The following is a 17,763-nucleotide window of genomic DNA, read 5'->3' as shown; positions in this document are numbered from 1 at the left end:
GTTCTAGCTCCTGAGAAGACATCTGTATTGCAGGCCTAGGGAAATACTCCCTGCCAGAGGGCAGAGAAACCTGCCAGGTTTTCAGTGGGCTATAAATGAAGGAAGAGGCTCTGTTTAAAGCTTGGAGGAGGATCTTCAGCCAGCACAGTACATGTGGGGCAGTATATATTAACTAGAAAGAAATAAATGAGACAGTGGTAGGCTTATTAGATTTTAAATCACACATTAACTTGTCCCTTGTGGTCCTTTCATATATGTTAAGCTGTGGACTCCATTTCTCCACTCTCATTCTTTGCATTTCAAATGGGACATGAGAAATCGCACAAGCTTTTCTGGACCTGTTCTCAGTACAGCAGGAGCAGACATCGCTCTGCATAGCTGCAAACACCAAAAACATCCATGATGACTTAGAACAGCCTTCTCATTTATATGGAAGAGCCATTTGGTCTTGGACTACTGTTTTGGTCTCATAAGGCTGTTCTGGGCTTTTTAGGGTTTTGGGTTTTTTCGTTGTTGTCTGCATTCATAGAATCAAGTGTGATCATATTAACATTCATTAATAAACATGAAATATAATTCCTCAGTAGCCACCTAGAAACTTGGATAGCATTTCTGCAGGCCAACTGTTTCCTAAAACACAAAGCTAAGAAATAGAGGAGTGAATCCAGATCAAAGATAACAGGATTATTTTAGGGGTGTCTGTCGTGATGTCAGTATGATTCACGCACCTAGTAAACCCCCTTTTTTCCATCAGAGAAGACTGCAGTCAATTTAGTTTAACTGTCCAGTTTCTATAAATTGGGGGAGACTGAGAAAAAGACTTCATCCTGTCTCACAGTTCCACCCCTGATCCCCCTATATGCAATGCATTGCTTCCCTCTGAGCATGGGACCACAAGAAAAGACCTTGCTCCTCCTTCTACCAACTTGTAGCCTTCAGCAGAGAAGGACCTTTCTGCTGCACTGCAGGGGACAGGAGGTAAGGGAGCAACAGGGGAAGCAGAGACATCAGCTCTGGTTAGACCCCAGCAGCTCTCACACTGTCCCTGTAACATATAGAGCCACCTCCCTCCCTCTATTTCCCAGACACAGGGAAATCTGGACCACCAGTGGTTGCTAAACCAACACCCAACCCAAAACTTCAATAATCTGAACTACCTACATACTAAAGGGTAGGGTGCATTTTGAGAATCTGATGCTTAACTTGGATGTCTCTATCTGTGATAGGTGTTCAAACTCCCAATACAGTAGAGAGAGATCTAGTTGACACACATCGCCATGAAGCCTGAACTTAGATATCTCAGATTGCACCTGAACCTCATCCCAGACGTTTGGTGCATTTAAAATGGGGCGATAGGCAGCCAGTTCCCATCTCAGACCCCAGAGCTGGGAGCCTCTTCCTGGGTGTCTCCGTCCCTCTGGGAAGCGCATCCCGTGCACTCCCTGCTCGGAGGCAGCACGACAGACTGACTTGCTGAGTGGCGGATGGAGAGAGGCTCACAGCCTCCTCACCCCTGGGATGGCCTGGTGGGAGCCCAGAAACAGGTCAGGACCCACAGCACAGGGGATGTTTTCAGGGAAAGCAAAACCTCACCCCTTTAAGGACATTCTGTTTCCCTACAGGGGAGTTAATTCCTCTCCTCCACTCTGCTGCCGTGACGTCTAGCTGAGACCTTTACCCCTTTACAGTGAGCTACAAAACAAGCACGTTATTGCAGATCTTGCTTACACGGTCCTGGGTTTTTCCCTGTGTTTACCAGCCAGGAAGCAGTTTGCTTGTGGCATGCAGCAATGCATGCGTTTGGCCATTTTCATCGTCCTTTAGTGTTCTTGTCACAGCCACAACGGTATAAATTAAAATGCCTGTTCCTTCTTTTATTGCCCTTGAGGGGAGAAAACTATTCCTGAAGGCTATGGTTTCACAACAGATTGGCTTCTTTTTCTTCCCCTCGGAGGGGCTGGAGGGGAAGCTGAGTGCAGCCTCCTCAGTGGAACATCTACTTTTTCTCCCCGTTGCCATGGCGACTGAGCCACTGGCTGGTCTGGCTCTGCAAGGTGCTCGATGAAACCCAGCACCGGCACCGGGGCCCTCAAGCGAGAGGATGGGAAAGAGGGGGAGACCGGCAGCATCCTTATTTTAATGTGTCATGGCCAGTGTTTTGAGCTGGTGAATTTTCAAAATATAAGCCATAAAGAGGCAATAGGTCATCTGCATCTGTCAGACTTAACCACTGTTCTCCAAAAATTCGGTTATGAAGATTGCAAATATCGCAGTACAGGTTGATGACTTATATATGCAGAAACTGTAACACGTACACGCAGTATACTCGTTAAGGTAAGTGGCTCACTCTGTCTCAACTTGTCCTTTTTGTAATACGGGTCCCGTGCAGTAATAACAGGAATTTCATCACCTCCAGGTCTTTATCCTATTTCTGTCATGGTCTCGAAATCATGCTGCACTGGCATGAGCCAGAAAAAAAAATTGCTTACAGCTGCAAGAACTTGCAGGAAAATGAGCTCTTTCAAAATAATGAGCTATTAACCCATGGCACTGCTGCAGAGGCATTGCAGTGGTGTCAGCCACTGGTGTGTCAATAAATAACAAGGCAAATTAGAAGTGGATGTAAATTTGTTTCTGTAGATAATTCTTCTTTGATATAAACTGGAACAAGTCTGAGTAACTGGATGAAAACACAGTTGTGCTGAATTTGGCTCGACAGAAAGGAAAGCAGAGGTCCTTAATTTAGGTTCTTTCCCTAGTTAGCACTATTCACATGCTCATTATCTGGGTCACAATTTAGCTTGTTCAATTGTTTTCCAAAGATATTTCTGGAGCAAGTAAAATCCTTTCACCAGTCAGGAGAGGAGGGAAGCGCACACGGCTAAGAAAGGCAAACTTACGGATCAAAGGCTGCTAGCAAGAAGTTGAGCAGTAAGCTGATGGATTGCTCCACGTTGATCTGGTGGGTTGTTGGCATCCGTTTGTTGAGCTGGTAGAAGATAGTTGAAATCACAGCCTCCAGGCGAGCCACATTCAGTTCGATGTTGGGATCCAGGTTGTTCAGTGCATTTTCCCGCAAGGCTTCTATCACATTCCAGATGTCCACAAGGTGCACTAGGGGACAGGACAGAAAGAGTCAGTGGGGACACATGCTCCTGAAAGCAACTGAGGAAAAAAGTCACCTCATCCCACAGGGTGGGGGATAACACAATCACATAGGACACGCTTCATGAATAATTAAACAAATGAATCTATTTTCCACCACTGAGAATTGAACTTGTTGGAGGAACATTAATAAGCAAACAATATATCGATATTATTAGTTGTAACGTGTACAGCTTCAGCTTGGGAAATCATTCCTCATTGCATAAAGTATTCAAGTAAAAATCTATACGGAAATCACTGGAAGGTAAACATATGCTAATTGTTTTTCTGAACCATGCCTCTATGAATCCCCATTCAGAAACTACTCTTAGATATTAATTTGCATAGCAGATGGGCTTTTCAGAAGATCCTACGAATATTAAGTGCTTCACACGTACTGACATTTTGAAAATCCTTTTCAGCATTTTGTATGGAAAGCAAAATATTTTACAGAATTGTAATTGAGTCAGGGTAGACAAGCTACATTTAAACAAAGAACACTTAATAAAGCGATCCCAAAGTTGTATTTCATATCTTCTAAATATATTTGCCAAATGATTTGTTAAATCTTTCTCTTTGATAAAGTCCCTGTCAAAGCTGAATTTCATGGGGGTTGTTTTTACCTACAAGGACAGCTTAAAGGACAATCACTGCTCACCCTTCATATCGTACCCAAACAGAAATCTTGTTTGCCCCTGTTACTGTGGCAGTATGATTGGCTTGCTGTGGATTGGCATTTCCAGAAGCGGTGGACCATGCCAAAAATAAAAATACCCTACACTCATTCAAAATTTGGATTTATTCAAACCTGAACTCAAAGAATCATCCCTTTTTTTTAATCTTAAGTATTACCTACTATCCTAGTAAACTGTCAATAAGGAACAAATCATGAGGTTCAGGGTGCAAATTCTCTTTTTTTACCAGGGAAACAAATGTACAGTTCTTATTACTTAGCATGACAATATGTCTTATGACATATCAAGAACCATCTGTATGTGGAAGGTGAGGCGTTTTTTTGTGGATAGAGAAATTTAATTCTAATCCTCAAAATTTTATTTTTACTTGCTTGGTTTGCAGGTGTTGTCTCAGACTGCAATGTGACATGATGGTCTGATGGCAGGGAAATGTAAGCTGATAATAGAGAGATAAATGAAACCACATATGCTGTCATTTTACTTAGTCTAGAATTTTTCCCTAAGATTGGGTTTCTCTTCTTCTCCCTCAGGAAAAAAATAATCTCCAGTGCCCTGCTACCACATGTGAAACCCCAAGGAGGAAGATACACCATACAGGTGAGCAGGAACAGCAGCAGCAACTATTTCAGGCACTAGATAAGGCACTTTTCCACTTCTTCTTGCTGTTCCCTAGCAAATAATTGGCAAAAACTGAAAGACGCAGTTCCATCCTGACACCTAAATATGTATTTGACCGTTGTATTAAAAGGAAACATCTATAGGTGACCTTGTATGCTGGCAGGTTGTCTTCAGAGTGTCATTCTGAATTAAGCCAGGTGGGTGGAGCATACAACCTCTCTGAACTCTTCCTTTTTGTCTTCTAGCTGGGGGAAGCTTGCCCGTAAAAAGTCTGGCATAGGTCTCTGATCCTTTTAATGCAGCCATTCCCATTCCTATTCAACCAGTTTTCACTGTCAAGTTGCTACAGAGGTAATCTGGGTAAAGGGGAGATGAATGATCTCCAGGAAGATGGCCTGAGCCTTTCTGGGCAGCTTCTCCACATGGCTCTGAGGCCAGGCAAGGCAGAGAATGGAAGAAGTCACCAGAAAGCAGGGCACCGTCAGGTCCAGGACGGAAGGATTAATGAGCATTTCCCGCTCTGGGTCACCACAGTAAGGCAGCCAAGGAAGAAATACAGAGCAACATGCCAGAAGATGCAGCAACACGTGCAAGTATTTTGTGGCCTTATTAAGAGGGGAAGGGCAGGCAGAAAGCAGAAGGTTAAGCGTGATGTTTCTCTCAAGGTCTAGCTGTTCCTGGCCCTGAGGGCTGTCTCTGGTAATTCAGACCAAGTAAATGACGGAGAAGGTGCTTCCACCAGCAGTTGCACCAGGCTGGCTTCTGGGTGCGAGGGTATGTGTGCACACTGTCGAACCTGAACTGTAACAACGCGAGAAATTACCAGGTGTAACAAACAGCAAAAAGGGAGTTAATGCACGTGCGGATGGCTAACCTTGACTTGCGGCTACACTAACAAGATAGCAACCCAAGAAACAGCACAAACAGGGGTACTAGCTTAACAGCACTGCTGACCAAGGCAGAAATTACTAGGGCAACCCTACCATAAATATGAATAAGGATGTCAAATCAGCAACACTGGAGCCAGTGGGCAAAGAATAAACAGGGACAGGCTGTTTATCTGGGAGTGCACGAGCGTGGTGGTGGAAAAGGGGAATATAAAGGGTAACAAATCATGTCATCAGAGCTACTTGGGGGTACCTCTCAAGCAGTCCTGCACCTGATCAGAGTGGAGGAAAAAACACAGCAATTTGACCATGAGTGTATCTACTTTACTTCCACAGTTGCAGGGAACTACGATGGTTTCCCCAGCATTGACAAAAGGACATCCCCGGAGGATGAACCAGACATCCGGACTCCCTAACAGTGAGAAATGAATTCCATGCAGCAATTTAACTTTAATTGCTATAGCCTAGTAGTAGAAAACTCTTGAATGAGAGAACATGGAGGAAAACAGCTGGCCCAATGAATGAGGCTGCAATGGGGGTTGGTGTCTTTTTTCTTCACATGATCCAGTACTGAGACTATGTGGCTGTCAGATTTTCATGGTGTTTTTTTTCTTTTCCCACCGATATTGTATTTTTCATAACATAGTCATATAGAGTTAGTTTTGATGATGGTCCTGGGAAGGGAAATATCCAGAGGCTAGCAGACATGGGACTAATAATATCAGTACACTAACACATCTGAGAGAAAAAATATTGGTTTCAGCGTTAACTCTAACTTGAAAGCCTCATAAGCTATCCTGATATTCACTAGTATGCCAGAAAGGTAGGGCACAAGACTAAGAAAATCACTTGTTGGAAATTGCACAGCCCCCCCCCCCCTAAAATATTAGTCTCAAGGAACTGCTGTGCATTTGTACTATAAATAATTTTACTTGGGCTTTTTTTTTTTTCCAGAAACACTTTTGTTCCACTTGAAGCTGAATAAACAACAATTCTACTGCACTATTTTATTTTGCACTTTATTCATGAATTTCAAATCTCTCTACAGAGTCTGGAAAGTGGAGGAGGAAACAGAAGATGGACAAGAGCCAGACATTTAACAACATCTACTAATTTTGAAAATATCTGCTGAAATATCTAGCTCAAAATCACAAGGAGAGTTTGTTAGACTGCTGTAACAAAAGACTGAAGTCTCTGGCCTTTACTCAAGTCACTTGTCATGGACAAGAATTCACCCACCTAAATTTAAATGCCAAAAATCAGATGTCTACTGTCAGCTGGTGATCAAGGCTCCCTCTAATGTCTGGGAAAGAAAAGGGCACCTTAAAGCAGCTGTTTGGAGCCAGGTGGGATGAACAGTGCTTTGAAGGTTCCCATATTTCTTCACTGACTACAGACAAAGCCTAAAGTGACAAGTTTACATGAGACATGTAACCTCAGAGCTGGTAAAGTTAACTGAGATGAATCCCACACCTTGCTCCTTAAACATTAAGAAAAGATGTCTTTTCTGTTCTGACTACTACATGGCATAGAATAATTCAGGTTTTATATAAAGTATGAATAATAAATACTTTAATCTGTATCAGCTACTACCAGATCCTGTCATAGTCACAGCCTCTTACACTGCATCGCTTAACCTTGCGCAGATTACATCTGGGGATAGTGCCCCACTGATCACTTCAAATCCTAGTTTTTTTACATTTACTCACCTAGTAAGCAGACTCTTATGTATTATATCATGCTGCCAAATCAAACTAACAACACTGGAAAAGGCAGAGTAAAACATAGGCCTCTGCAAGCTCCATGCTATTCATTTGTACTATTAGAAATTTATGCCTACAGCTAATATGATATCTGTAGTCTTTTCTATGTAGTAACAGAATGTCAACCTTGCAAACTTTGCATAACCTTACATTCCTCTCATTTTAATTTTCATCCTCGCTGCTACCCATTTTCTATAATACCTGCTATGCCCATTTCTTTATTTATCCATACCTGAGATGATTGTTTTAATCTCACTGAAGAAGGAGTATCTCCTTACTTTGTTTGCACAACATGTAGTCCAAAAAACCCTGAATCTGACTTCTACATACTACTATGATGCTAACAAGAAGAGTCTGCAGCGTAACAAACTAGCTTACAGATGCAGGAGAGCTTTCGCTCTCCTAAAACATGCCTTAAATTCCCTCAACAAAGTAAACTCCACAAGTTTGGTTTTAACTTTTCATTGCTGTTGCTAATTTTGTTGCCTTACTCACATTTCCCTCTGAAAAGGGAATTATCCCTCAGCATGAGAAAGATGCTCTTTCTGAAATGGATCTGTAAAACTATAGAAATCTGTCAGTTGTTTCTTCAGTGTCAGCAGATCATCACTAGGGCAGTAGGAGTAAAAGCTGCTTGTATCTAGCACCTGGGTGGTATAAGGAAATCCAAAATCATGCAGCCCAGCCAATCTTCACGGACCCTTCAGACAGGCCTCGCACTCTGTAAACAGCACAGCTATCCAGGTGTAGATCTCCCTCATTTGCCTGATGTCTGAAAAAAATGTAAATTATTTCTACAAGCAATTGCTAAACTATACATTTCCCTTTAGATTTTCTCTTAAGTGATTTCTGAAGTCACAGGTAAGCTAAACATCCGCATTATTAGACCTTCTATGGCAAACACTGTCTGCTAATCTAACTTTCATGAGATTAGTAATATTTAAACACTGTCATAGAGTGTTTCATATTTGAGCACATTCTGTGACAGATAGTGATTAGCAAATGCAAATAAAGTTCAGTATCTGGACAGAAGTGGGACAACGCAGATGAGCAGCATTACAGATGGCTGCCATTCACTCCATAGCAATTGTTACCAAAAAATGCATACTTGGAGGAGACCCTGGCTGAACGGCAGAGAATTAAGATTAATGCACAAAAATACACTCCAAATAACAAATGTTATTTCCTTCAGTAGACTCCTTCAGCTGTTAAAACAACATTTAGAGACTGCCTGTTGCCAGCGCATTGTAACTGAATCGATCAGTCCCTCTCTGCAGGATATAAGGGGGAATGAAAGATGGCTAGTTCAGTTTGAAAGGAGTTTTACATTTTCCTCAAACTAAAATGTTTTCAGACACCCTTGAAGTCTTACATCCTGCCCTTCTGTCTCTACATGTGTTCAGAACCTCTTTTCCTATTGCCTTTTACTACTTTGATAATAAAAAAGAGTAATTAGTAGTTAGAGTGCAGAATTCCATCACCTACAACTCTGTCAACAGGTTAATTTGTGGAAGAGGTGTATTCTGGATACATTTGGAGAAAGGAGAATTTAGGACAAAATTTTGTTGTTTACTATAAATGCGTATGTCAGTTTTATTGATCTTGACCCTCCCTCTTTTCTTCAAGCATTTTTTAGTCTCTTCATTAGCAGGAAACCCATGTATTTTTAATTTATTGTAACTAGTAACTTTAATTTACTTGCAACTAGTAATTTTCTGTTTGGTAGGTAACAGTATCTTAATAGTCAAAGTGTGAGAGAAGAAATGGACTATACTCATTTTTTTTTCAACTCAAGGCAAAGAAATTAAAATTTATTTATGCAGTAAAAAATGGAATCTTCTTTCCATCACGCAGTTGATTTAGAATTATGGAAAGGATGTGAGATATAGATAATCTTGGATATATCACTAATCTCAAAGGAGGCAGATTACTTCAAACATCAGTTGTCAAGAAATGATGTTGCCCTAAGCAAACAAAAAAGAGAACTGTAGTGGAAGTCTATCTTCTAGGTAGTAAAAAAAAAATATATTAAAAATAGCCTGTGTGCTTAAGCTTTCTTACCATTAAATGGATCTACTTATGCAAAAATCCTCATCTGTTCTACTGCATTTTTTGTATTCCACCTGAACCATGAACTCTACAATGTTATCTTTCCATTTATTACTAAATGGACGAGGAAGAAGAGATTACATTTAATCAAACAAGGGAATCGACTAAATTAGGGCTTTAATAATCAGTTCAAATTTACTTAACATACAGTAGGTCTAACTAAATCTAGGTTAAGCATGCCCAACTGATACAGAATTCCTCCTTGATAGATTTTCCTTTGTTGGTGAATACACAAAAAATTTTAAAGAAGTATTAATTTAAATTATTTCCAAAATTTTAGTATACATTTCATTAAGATTTTAGTCCAGCAAAGCTCTTACAGACATGCTTGAGTTTAAACATACTAGTACTGTCATTTGAGATCAATGGCACTTGAACGTACGTCAGGTATTTCAGGTGGATTTCATTAAAAGGGACAGATTTATGCTTCCTTGTCTAACAATCCTAAAAATATTATAAAATATGTTAGACAATTCTTCTTTTTTTGATTAGAATCTATGAACCCATCACAAATCAGGGTATTGGAGCCATTTGTCATTGCCACTGCTATGAAGCCCTGGGAAGTTATTCACGCTTTCTGTTTGGCTCCCTCTCTCCTGCTGCCAGGAGGGTAAGGGAGGACTGAGGGAGGCACATTCTCCCTCTAAACTACACCCGTTTGTGGCCAAGCTGCCCCTCAGATCAGTCGGCTGTAGTATGATCACCAAAAGCTTTATCTGCACATCCCACCACTACGCAGATCGACGTGCCAGCTACAATGGCTTGCAGTCTTTCACGCTCTGTGGCTGCCAAATTACATGAAAAAGAAAATGTACCAGGGTGTTGCCTCTGCTCAGGGCTAAAATGAGGTACTCAACTCTTTGGCTGGGTACGTCTGGTGACAGCTGTCACCCTACACGGCCTGGCACACCCAGGCTACTCGTTGCCCAAATATCTGAACCCGCGCTCAGTCTGTAGCTGGAAATGTCCTGTACTTTCCTGTTCCTGCTCCCATGTCTCTTGGGCTCCTTGTCTACCTCCCTTGCCAGACGCAGCTCATACAGCCCAGTGATTTCTAGCATAGCTGGGCACCCGCTAGGCAGCCGATCCATCGAGCTTCGTGTCCGTTTGGCCACTTCCGAATGCTCTGCAGGTTTTGGGCTGGTCACCACTGTTTTCCGAAAGCAAGACTGGTGGACTTCTAGCTTGTCAGCACATATTTGAACTTGTTAATGTCAAAATGTATTTCACTGCATCTTCTTGCTAATGCATTTGATTTCTAGGTTTCGTAGATACAGTGATTGGTGAGTAAATCCTGCAAGCTTAAAGAAGAAATTAATGAAATATTCAGAATATTTACTGCCATCTTATTCTGATCCCCAAATGCTTTAATTTTTAGAAATGTGTGTATTAGATCCATGCAACAGTATGAAAAGTTGTAAGAGGATGATATATTGATAACCAAGAGTAACCACTGACAACATTTACTTCTTTGCAAAAATCAAAGTCTTCTCAAAGACTGCCTGCCTGGAATTGAATTTGGCAAGGCTTACTGGTAAGCTTCATCTTCAAGACGAAGGCCCCTGCAACGAGTGGGACAGTCTGGAGCAAGGAACACAACCTCGGTGGAGGAGGATCCAGTCAGGGGATGTTTAAACAGACTGACATAATCAAGTCCATAGGACCTGATAGGGAATGTATCCACAAGTGCTGAGGCAGCTGGCTGATGTCAGTGCGAGGCCACTCGATTGTTTTTGAAAGGTTGTGGCAATTGGGGAAGGTTCCTGAAGGCTGTGAGAAAGCCACTGTCACTCTTATTTCCAAGAAGAGCAAGAAGAAGGATCCAGTGAACTAAAATGTCACCTCAGCCCTGGAAAGGGGATAGAGCAAATCCTCCTGGAAGTAATTTCCAAGCATGTTAAGCACGAGAAGGTGATTGGAAAGAGTCAGCACAGATTTATGACTGAAAAAACATGCTTGACCAAACTCTTTGCTTTCCACAATGAAATGACCAGCTCAAGGAACAAGGGAGAGTAGTGGATGTTCTTTATTCTGACTTTAGCAAGGCTTTCAACACTGTGTCCCATGATATCCTCACTGGCAAACTAGTTAGTGTGGGCTGCATAAGTGGACAGTGAGGTGGACTGAAAACTGGTTGAACAGAGTAGCTGAAAATCTTGTGATCAGTGGCACCAAATCTAGTTGGAGGTCAGTCACTAGTGGTATACCCCCAGGCTTGATGCTGGGGCCAAAACTGTTTAACACCTTCATTAATGACCTGGATGATGGGACAGAGTGTACTCTCAGCAAGTTTGCAGCTGATACAAAACTGGGAAGAGTGACTGATACACCAGAGGGCTGGGCTACCACTCAGAGGCACCTCAACAGGCTGGAGAAATATGCAAACACGAGCTTCATGAAGTGCAACAAACGGAAATATAAAGTCCTGAACGTGAAAAGGAATAACCCCATGTACCAGTACAGGCTGGCGGCTGAACAGCAATACGCCTTTTTGGCAAAGGCAGCCAACAGCCTCCTTGGCTGCATTGGGCAGTGCGTTTCCAGCAGGTCAGGGGAGGTGATCCTTCTCCTCTACTCCGCGCTGGTGAGACAGCTGGAGTGCTGGGTCCAAAGTCCAGCAAGCGGCCATGAAGATGATGAAGGGACTGGAGCAACTGCCAGATGGGGAGAGGCTGAGAGAGCTAGGACTATTCAGCCTACGTGGGGGAAGGTTCAGGGGGACTTTATAAATGTGTATAAACATCTGATGCAAGGGAGTAAAGAAGATGCGAGCGAGACTGTTCTCAGGGAAAGGATAGTGAAAGGACAGAAGGAAATGGACACAAATCAAAATACAGGAAAGCATTTAAACATAAGAAATAGATTTTCCCTGTAAGGGTTTGTCAAACACTGTGACAGGTTGCCCAGAGAGGCTGTGGAGTCTCCATCCTTGAAGATATTCAAACCTGAACTGGACACAGCCCTAAGCAATGTGCTCTAGCTGACCCTGCTCTCTCCAGAGGTCCTTGCCAGCCTCAGCAATTCTGTGATGTCCTTGTCTAATCATGAACTTATACTGCAAAAACATATAATAGCTCTTCCTGGAGAGGAACCAGTGTGGCCTTACTGATTTTTCTCTAAAGCTGTTGTTCAAGTGTGCTGTGCTCCAAGTCCCTTTTCTGACACATGCAATAAACAAGAAACCACAGAGCCTGCCTTGAGGTCCCTTGAATGCTTGGGAAAGAGGCCTCTACATCCTCAAGAGGTTTTGGTGAGGTGTACAGAGGGCCTTCATGGCACTCTGCGTACTCAGACAGTCCCTCAAGCTTTCCCTGGAATGCCAAGGGATCTCAGAGGGAGGTCATGGTTTCATTTAGTCCCCTGTCAGCTGCAGGCATTCCTCCTCCTCCTCACCTCTTTGCCTTTGCTGTGATAGTGCGCAGGTGTGTGGTACGCACTGGCTCAGCGGGAAGCTGGACTAAGGCTACCCACTTCTACCTGCCCACCCCAATGGTGGACACCCAGAGTGAGGAGGAGTGCCTGGATAAGGAACTAAACATCCAGACCAGCCAACAGAAACTTCTTTCTTCTGATCTACTGTGTACGTGGAGTAAGTCAGCTGCGTTTGGACTCACTGAATTCATGCAGATCACCGGTCCATGTGATACCACATGGGACAAGTGACGTCCCAACCACCAGGAGCTGGCTTCTCAGTGCACATGCCAGCAAGTTGCACACTGCATGCACAGGAGACATTTCTGAGTGGCTGCTAAACCTGGCTGCTGCGTGTCTGGAAATCTGCAGGACATGATGTCTACAAGCAGGGCACCGAAAATTTTGGGGAAAAGTTTTAAAGGTTCTCCTGTCCACATACCTGGGCTTGCATTGTGGCATCCTCACCTACTGTTCCGCCCAGAAGGAAAAATGAGCTATTCTAAAACTTTCCGAGATCCTGATCACTACAGCATATAAAACAAACATGGCCTGTTGGAAGTGTCTGTCAACTTGGCCAAGTGCCACTAATGAGGAATAACCATTAGGCTAACAATACACTGAAATGCGGTCTTTTTACATTTAGTATGGTACCTGATAAATCTACCAAGGTGTAAGGGTATGTAAAGATCTCCAGTAAAATTCTTCTCTTAGATTAATTTAATTTACAATAAAAGTTCCTTCTCCCCCTGCTGTCAGTTCCTGCCTATTTTGTCTCACCTATATTTAACTGAAGCCTGAAGGGCTCTCTGTGGGTGGCAGAAGAGGCCATCAGTCTCCCCAAGCAGCAGCACTAATGACAGTCCGTTCTGCAAAAGGGAACAGTGGGCGAGGCACCCTGAGTGCTGGGCTAGGAAACTGTTGTCAGCTACTTGTCATCCAGATGCTGGGAAAGTGTTTCCTTTTTTTTAAACATGCTTTGAAATCATTTATTCAAAATGCTGAAAATGAAGTATGACATTATAAAATAAAATAATTAAAAAAAATCTAACTCTAAGCTTCTTAATATTTTGATGACAACCAGGAAAGACCACTCAATCAAAAGTCTGCACTGTTGCTAGTAAGCCACATAGCTTAAACCCATTGATTATACATAATTTTCTTGTTTTAAGTCCTAATCAAATTTATGAATTAAAGACCGATGTGTAAATAACAGACCTGTTGCTACATGCATTCCATACCCAGAAACTTTATAAATCCCTCCCCCACAACAGACAATGGTAATCCTAGATTATGCACCTCTATTATTCTTGCTATCGCAGCATAATACTATTTTAATGAGAAAGGCTTTATTTGAGGCATTGTGTGATCAGGCCTCAGTCTGACTGAAATAGTTCCTTCAAATGGGTTTTGCAAGTGTCAGCTTTAAATTAGCCAAAGAATTCACGGGGATATGAGGTAACAAAACTTGGTTACCAAATATGTATGATACACAACAGCTTTCTCATCTGTCTTAAAACAAGGTCAATTCGCCTCACATCTGAGTTTGTATTTCAATTAGTAAAATTACAGCATTTCAAATTTTTAATGAGATATAACTCTTCTGCACTATATTACAGCAAACCATATATTAGGAAGAAGTTCTGCGTTCCCAAAAGGTGGCTAAGAACATGTCCAGGGCTGGGTGATACTGTATCTGGAGTTGATTTTCAGAGTTTTCTCTGTTACAGATTTGGTGACAGAAACTAAGTTATGGAGACTTTCAAAAAATGTTTCCAGAGAGAAGAAAAAGCCATATCCCATCCCTCCCGGGAACTAGAAGTTCAGAAATGACTGTACATATGAGAAGAAAACCGTCATTTTAGAGCCTGGCACGACGCAGATTGTGTGTAACAACGCAAGACAAACCAGCTTTTAGAAAACAAGCGGGACACGGTGCACCAGCCTTCTGGTAGCTGTAGTCCTGACCACAGGATGGCACTACTGGGTATATTTTAGTAAATGCAGCACACATTTGCTATGTAACATTTTAACTCTCTACTGGCACAATGACAAGTGAGCTAACACAAATCAAAGGCTGTGTGCATCCCCACCGCTGCCTCCAGAAAATGTCCTTGTCTATGTTGAATCAAGTTGAATCAAGACATGTGTTTGGAGATTTGGCAGTGTGGATGTCCTATACAGGTGATCACATGGCAAACTGTGCCAAACCTGTGAGGTGGAAAGGGCAGAATGTCTTCACGTTGAATGCCCTCATTACAGTGCTAAAATCTCCTCCAGAAGTATGTTACTTCAAATGCCAAGTCTGACTAATACTACATCTTTCTCTCTTGAATAACTTCATTTTTTTTCCTTTGATACAACCGCTGCCAGCTCCCTCTATCCCCCCTAAAAAACTCCCCATGCCACAAGAGGACTACAGCTTGCTTTGGAACTGTTACCAGCAACAAGCAAGTGTAGTGAATGTAAATGTTAACAAATTGGGTTATTTATATTTTTCATTAATTTTGAAGCAGTGTATCTTACCAGCTCTGAGGATACAGGGTATTAATCCCAATCTCATATTAACTGCTGTTTTCTTTAAAAAATAGCTTGTGATGACAAGAGAATACACGATTTAACACTTCTTTATAACAATTTCTTCCCTCATGGCTACAGAAAACAAGTTGAGATTATATTGTCAACCTTTAAGGTTCAGTCATATCACAAAGGTCAGTGAAAAAGAATGAGAACCTATTATACATTTAGAACTGCTTGAAGACAAAAACCCTGCTTGGCCCATCTCCTGTTTTTCAGAGTTTGATCCATGGTTATTTTGTGTTCTTTAATGTTTTTTTTTTAATCATTTATGGTTGGCAAGACTGTAAACAGCAACAAAAGGTACAGAATACTGATGAAACATGAATTGTGCATTTCCTTGAATATAAAAGATGTGATATTTTACAGATATGCATATTCTTAAGCTAATGCTTCTTCTATTAATTTAAATAATTTCTTCTGTAAAGTGGACTGAATTTGGCCCATAATGTTTTCATCTATTAAAAATAATTAGAGAAATACTGAAGCTGAACTTAATGCTTGGGTAAACTGCCTGATACCAGAATTGCATTTTTCACCCCCCCAAACAGAAGGAACATACTAAAGAGTGATGGCATATACTCCTCTCTTCTGAAAAGTGTGGATCAATCCAGAGGGTTTCTGGGACAAAATCCCAGTATCAACCTCAGCTGTTAAAAGCAAGAGCACTGCTATGAAGTACAGCACTCATGTGACATGCAGGACTGGTGAAAAAGCATCTTATGCCTGAAGTCATAAGGACAGTTCAGACTCTAATATTATTTAACTTTTTGTTGAGATTGGTAATGGAGGTGCTAATTACTGCCATAGGTTCAAGCTTTCATAAGTATTTAAACACCTATTACATTTGAAAACAACAGGATTTATTTGCCCCAAAATCTTTTGGGATTTGAGCTATAATCAGCTTTGAGATAGGGAGAGATGGATCCTGGTATCTGGGAGATCCTTTTGTTGGGGGTATCATATTCATTTGAGTAGACAATATCTCATTCAGAGAAACTGTAGAGAATATTTGACTAAACTCTGGCTTTGTGTTCACACAATCGTTCCATATTTGCCCTCCTGCCATTATTCATATTCAAAGCAATGTCTTCTGCAAGAACCACTCAGTGCTCCAGTTCCCCAGCTCATTTGCTCCGTAACCATGATGCCCATTCCAGGAGGCAACTGCAGTGGCTCCCATTGCAGCAATTTGCAATATCACACACTAAAACTTCACATCTCTTAAGGAAACAGGTATGAAAAACAGGTCAAGAAAAGAAGAAAAGCTCCAGTTGATACAAACATAGCTCGACAATCAGCAACAATGAGAAAGGAAATAAGACTGCAGAATGTGAAATGACAGATAAATGGGACTTGGGTGAAGTCCCACACATCTATCCTTCCTCCTCTGTGTGACAGAAGTTCTTTAATGATGTTGTCAGGGCCCCTAGATGGAGTAAGAGTCTCGATGTACATGGCCACTTATCTGTCATATTTTATTTTACACACGCAGTCTTTAAAGATATCCTACAAATCCAAGACAAAATGAGAGTTTCAAGGCAAAATATAGATGAATGAAATGTGGAAAATTAAACTTGGTGAAGATCAGCACCTTTACAAGAGATGCAGTATGATACTAGTGTCGGCTTCATTTATCAGAAATTGAGTTCAATCTCCTCAAACAATATACATCGAGAGACTGATTCATTCTTTCCTTTGTGCCATAGTAATGTCAGTGAGTTCAACTGAGTTACTTTCAATTTACTTTCTGTCAGGGAAGGAGACATCCATCTATCCATCCACATGGACTGAAGAAAAGGCTGAGCACACACAGAACTTGTGGAATTAGCCCACACTTTGCTCAGTAAAGGGCCAAAGACATTGCGGCCAACAACAATATCACAGGTATAATTCAGTCTGGATTCAGCCTAGGAATGCCTTAATTCAGCACAAGGAAAACTGCCTCTGTAAAGCCATTGTATATCACAAACATTAATGCCAGGATGCTGAATGTTCATTGCGTAGAGTCCCAGAACTGTATTAATAAGAACGCACACTGAGGACATTATATTGTGCAGTCTCTTCACACTTACAAAAGCAGGAAATTATTTTTATGGCCAACATCTTCTGTTCTCACAATTTGTCCTAGCACACCAGATATATGCTGTATGAAATCTCCCACTAAGACTTACAGAAAATAATACTAGGTGCAGCTGGTGGGTAAAAATATGATAATGGTTAAGCAAAAGTTTCTCTTTGAATATTCTGGGTGTTATGAAGTTGATTTATATTGTTAGAGGTGCACAAACTAACTTTTGATGTAACTCTGAAAACAAACGAACATGGAAAAAAAGACTCCTTGGGAATTACAGAAGGAGAGAATTATAGTAAAAATTATGTCAGGTCCCACACTCTTGATTTTCCTTCTGTGGACTATCTGCTGTCTTCAACCTGAAGAAGCCCATAATTGCTGAGAACATTCACCACAGACAGCCAGTGTCCCTGCTGGCTCCACAGCAGGTTTATTTGTAAAAGTTACTGGAGACGGAGGCTGAAAGGGAACAAGGTAGGGCTAGA

At 41.6% G+C, this 17,763-nt stretch overlaps 1 protein-coding gene across 17 annotated transcripts in view; it reads right to left on the bottom strand.

The window, feature by feature from the left end:
- DTNA (dystrobrevin alpha) overlaps positions 1-17,763 on the bottom strand; it is a 233,951-nt gene that overhangs the window by 68,732 nt on the left and 147,456 nt on the right. For all 17 annotated transcript variants that reach the window (XM_049821425.1, XM_049821415.1, XM_049821434.1 and 14 more), the window contains one exon: positions 2,901-3,114. In XM_049821425.1, coding sequence (XP_049677382.1) covers positions 2,901-3,114 — 214 coding nt within the window. The remainder of the gene's footprint in view (positions 1-2,900; positions 3,115-17,763) is intronic.

Source organism: Accipiter gentilis, chromosome 2, assembly GCF_929443795.1.
Source record: "Accipiter gentilis chromosome 2, bAccGen1.1, whole genome shotgun sequence".
NCBI classification, from domain to species: Eukaryota; Metazoa; Chordata; class Aves; order Accipitriformes; family Accipitridae; genus Astur; species Astur gentilis.
The sequence above is the reverse complement of the archived record's forward strand: the minus strand, read 5'-3'. Positions and strand labels throughout refer to the sequence as shown.